Raw genomic sequence first — 4964 nt, 5'->3', positions numbered from 1 at the left:
CACACACACACACACACACACACACACACACACACACACACACACACACACACACACACACACACACACACACACACACACACACACACACACACACACGCACACACACACACACACACACACACACACACATCACATCTCTCCAATAGGTCCTTACTGTGGTCTTTGCAGCGTTTCTTCTGGACTCCTACAGTGTTTGGATGCAGACACACATGCAGACACACAGACAAAGGCCAAATCCTTCTTTTTGTATCCCCCTACATCTCTCTCACTTCCCATTGATCATGATCTCCCTCTCTCCATCCCTCCCTCGCTATCTCTCCTTCCTTTCCTCCCTCCCTCCCTCCTGTCTGTAGGAAGTCCAACTGGATAGCAGACAGGATGAAGAAGCTGATTAAGCCTAAAGGAGGAGGGAGAGAGGGACGTGCTCCGGTCTACGCTGCTGGCAGTATAGAGAACCTGGCTGACAGTGCAGACTACCCACCAAACACACAGACTGCTGCTGGGACTGGTGAGACTACACACACACACACACACACACACACACACACACACACACACACACACACACACACACACACACACACACACACACACACACACACACACACACACGCACGCAGGCAGGCAGGCAGGCAGGCAGACAGACAGACAGACAGACAGACAGACAGACAGACAGACAGACAGACAGACAGACAGACAGACAGACAGACAGACAGACACTGAACAACTCAGTGAGAGACCACAGACACTATTATACACAAACTCAAATCACTACAAATCACTCCCTCTCTTTCTGTCTCTGTCTCTCCCCCTCCCCCTCCCCCTCCCCCTACCCCCTGTTATATCTCACCCCTCTGTTCTCTCTCCACTCCTCCAGACCCCCGCAGTGCCCCCGTCTCCCCCTCCTCCCTGCGACGTGCCCCCTCCCTGGGTATCTCTGACCAGACGGAAGGGCTGTGTGGGCTGCCGCTGCGTTCAAGTTCGGGGTACCGTCGAAAGCTCGGCTCCCGTCGAAAGCTGGCTTCACAGTCCTTCAGTCCCGGAGACCAGAAGACTTCACCCCTCGAGCGTCTACAATCTGCAGATAGAGGTTCCACGGTGATCTGGGAGGGGCAGATCAGCCCTAGAGACAAACTCACTCCCAAAACCACACCCATGGCCTCCACCAGCCAGGAGAATGTGATGGAGGAGGAAGGGAGAGGTGAGGAGGGGAGAGGTGATGGATAGAGGGGAGGGGAGGAGATAGGTGAGATGGATGAAGAGGGAGAGAGGGAGTGGAGGGAAATGGGGTAGAGAGAGGGAGGCAAATAGGTGAGGAGGAAGGGAGAGAGGGAGTGGAGGGAAATGGGGTAGAGAGAGGGAGGCAGAGAGGTGAGGATGAAGGGAGATAGGGAGTGGGGGGAGGTAAGGAGGGATGAGGAGGAAGGAAAGAGATAGGGGAGAGCGAAGGAGAGAGATGAGGAGAAAGGAGTGGGGGAGAGATGCGGAGCGGTGAGGAGGGAGGTTTGGGGGAGAGAGGCAGAGAGGAGAGGAGGGAGGTGTGGGGGAGAGAGGCGGAGAGGTGAGGAGGGTGGTGTGGACTATAGGGGAGGGGGAAGGAGAGAGATGAGGAGGAAGGAGTTGGGGAGAGGGGCGGAGAGGTGAGGAGGGAGGTGTGGAGGGAGAGAGATGGAGAGGTGAGGAGGGAGGTGTGGGGGAGAGAGGCGGAGAGGTGAGGAGGGAGGTGTGGGGAGAGAGACGGAGAGGTGGGGTGGGAGGTGTGGTGGGAGAGAGACGGAGAGGTGGGGAGGGAGGTGTGGTAGGAGAGAGGCGGAGAGGTGAGGAGGGAGGTGTGGTGGGAGAGAGGCAGAGAGGTGAGTAGGGAGGTGTGGGGGATAGAGGCAGAGAGGTGAGTACGGAGGTGTGGGGGGATAGAGGCGGAGAGGTGAGGAGGGAGGTGTGGGGGGATAGAGGCAGAGAGGTGAGGAGGGAGGGAGGTGGGGGAGAGAGGCAGAGAGGTGAGGAGGGAGGTGTGGGGAGAGAGAGGCAGAGAGGTGGAGGAGGGAGGGAGGTGTGGGGGAGAGAGGCAGAGAGGTGAGGAGGGAGGTGTGGGGGAGAGAGGCAGAGAGGTGAGGAGGGAGGTGTGGGGGAGAGAGGCAGAGAGGTGAGGAGGGAGGTGTGGGGGAGAAAGGCGGAGAGGTAAGGAGGGAGGTGGAGAGGTGAGGAGGGAGGTGTGGGGGGAGAGAGGCGGAGTGGTGGTGAAGAGGGAGGCGTGGTGGGGAGAGAGGCGGAGTGGTGGTGAAGAGGGAGGTGTGGTGGGGAGAGAGGCGGAGTGGTGGTGAAGAGGGAGGTGTGGTGGGAGAGAGGCGGAGAGGTGAGGAGGGAGGTGTGGGGGAGAGAGGCGGAGAGGTGAGGAGGGAGTTGTGGGGGAGATGAGGAGGGAGATGTGGGGGGAGAGACGGAGAGGTGAGGAGGGAGGTGTGGGGGAGGTGTGGGGGAGGTGAGGAGGGAGGTGTGCACTATAGGGGAGAGGTGAGGAGGGAGGTGTGCACTATAGGGGAGAGGTGAGGAGGGAGGTGTGCACTATAGGGAGAGGTGAGGAGGGAGGTGTGGACTATAGGGGAGAGGTGAGGAGGGAGGTGTGGACTATAGGGAGAGGTGAGGAGGGAGGTGTGGACTATAGGGGAGAGGTGAGGAGGGAGGTGTGGACTATAGGGGAGAGGTGAGGAGGGAGGTGTGGACTATAGGGGAGAGGTGAGGAGGGAGGTGTGGGGGGAGGTGAGGAGGGAGGTGTGGACTATAGGGGAGAGGGAAGGGAGGACAGAGGTAGTAGGGGTTAGACATGAGGGAATTTGTGTACCAACTGTCACTGATGTCCCTGACCAGCCCTGACAAATTGAAGTGAAGTGACTGGTTTTGACAGGACCTCTCTGTGTGTGTTTGGTTTTAGCCGTGAGTGGGGACAACAATGAAGGACATCTCAACTCAGACCCCTGCTGTCAGTCCAGTAAGGACTAAGAGAGAATTACTGCCTTTCTGCTTCAACTGGAAATACCATGATCCTTTGCACACATCCGACCTCTCCGACCTCTCCATACAGATCTGATCTAAGTCCAGATAGGGACTCATATTAAAAGTGTCAAATTCAAATGTTTTGTCAGATTTTTGTAAAAGGTCTCTAATAAATACAGTATTTCTGATCCATTTTCCATACACTGTAAACGACATGTTTCTCTATTTGTGTATATTATTGAAGAGATGTCTCTGTTCTTCTGGGGTGACAAGCAACATTTCCTCCTCTGGCCAATGGGTGTCAGTGTAGAGCTAGCTAGACAATTCAGATGAGGGAGCATCTTTTAAATGAGAAACAAGGCCTGTAGGTTCATCACGACTGTAGGGCCATTCTGGTTCCCTTCATCCCACACCAAGGGGGCAACACGTCAGCATTTCGGCTGGGGAGGGTGGTGGGAGGGGGTAGATGGAGGGATTAAGGGGAAAGAACAGACACTAAAGGATAAAAGCAGAGAGAGGCTTTTCTCTCCACCGAAGCCCCAGTGAATTAGGATTCAGAAAAAGACAAATGGAACGCTAATACAATTCATGAATTATGTAGTTGTCATGGCAACATTAATCAAAATGAGGCCCCAGCCTCTGAACATTTTGTTTATGAAATGGAGATGCATCCAGCGTGAGTGAGAGTGTGGAGGATGATATTGGGCCACTCAGTCAGTTATTACAGTTAGACTCCATCTGACACCTGCAAACAGACAACAACCGGCAGACAGACAGCAACCACAAAGTGAAGAGAAGCAGTGAAATAAAAACACAGAACAAAGACATTTATACTCCTCATTCCTTGTGTTCAATAGAATAAAATCAATTATATATCTGAAGGCCACTGGTCATCAACATGTACATTTGAAGAGTACGGGCGTAAAAAATAGACATTTTTATTCGGATTCCTTTCAGCCAATAGACTAGAATTAAAGTTAATGACATATACAGGACACAACCCAGCGGTCATCTTAACTTGTCAGAATGTGTCTGTAGTGGTGGGTAAATAATTGAAAATGGGGGTGGTGAAATGCCATCTGTGTCTATCCGTCTGTGAAGATCTCTCTCTCTCCCTGTTCTGAGTCTGTCTATCTTAACTATCTCAGCACTGGACATCACATTTGAATGTGGATGTTCTCCTCTAAAGAGCCGCTAATGGCCAGAGCTTCAGCTTTACTGCCTGCCTGAGATCACACTGACCTAGCAAACACTGCGAGCCAGTAATACTGAATCGGACCCAGCAGACACTAGGGTCTGGTTTCCCGGACACAGACTAATCTACTCCCGGACTAAAAAGCTTTGGAAATATTCGAGACAATTGCTTGTTTTTTTAATATATTATTTAGTCAGATAGAGGTGGTACTGTAGTTACAGGGCCTTGGGGATATCAGATATTCATGGTGGAGGTGCTAGCTACCTGTAGGACTGGAGAAGAGGTGGTACTGTAGTTACAGGGCCTTGGGGATATCAGATATTCATGGTGGAGGTGCTAGCTACCTGTAGGACTGGAGAAGAGGTGGTACTGTAGTTACAGGGCCTTGGGGATATCAGATATTCATGGTGGAGGTGCTAGCTACCTGTAGGACTGGAGAAGAGGTGGTACTGTAGTTACAGGGCCTTGGGGATATCAGATATTCATGGTGGAGGTGCTAGCTACCTGTAGGACTGGAGAAGAGGTGGTACTGTAGTTACAGGGCCTTGGGGATATCAGATATTCATGGTGGAGGTGCTAGCTACCTGTAGGACTGGAGAAGAGGTGGTACTGTAGTTACAGGGCATTGGGGATATCAGATATTCATGGTGGAGGTGCTAGCTACCTGTAGGACTGGAGAAGAGGTGGTACTGTAGTTACAGGGCCTTGGGGATATCAGATATTCATGGTGGAGGTGCTAGCTACCTGTAGGACTGGAGAAGAGGTGGTACTGTAG

General features: G+C 52.8%; 1 protein-coding gene across 1 annotated transcript in view; it reads left to right on the top strand.

Moving 5' to 3' along the window:
- LOC135571769 (girdin-like) overlaps nucleotides 1–3204 on the top strand; it is a 95242-nt gene extending 92038 nt beyond the window's left edge. Inside the window, exons 26-28 of the mRNA XM_065018438.1 lie at nucleotides 357–511; nucleotides 881–1204; nucleotides 2933–3204. Of these exons, the coding sequence (XP_064874510.1) occupies nucleotides 357–511; nucleotides 881–1204; nucleotides 2933–3000 (547 nt within the window). The 3' untranslated portion in view covers nucleotides 3001–3204. The remainder of the gene's footprint in view (nucleotides 1–356; nucleotides 512–880; nucleotides 1205–2932) is intronic.
- The last annotated feature ends 1760 nt before the right edge of the window (nucleotides 3205–4964 follow it).

This window comes from Oncorhynchus nerka, linkage group LG5 (assembly GCF_034236695.1).
Source record: "Oncorhynchus nerka isolate Pitt River linkage group LG5, Oner_Uvic_2.0, whole genome shotgun sequence".
NCBI classification, from domain to species: domain Eukaryota; kingdom Metazoa; phylum Chordata; class Actinopteri; order Salmoniformes; family Salmonidae; genus Oncorhynchus; species Oncorhynchus nerka.
This window is presented reverse-complemented; position numbering and strand designations above follow the sequence as displayed.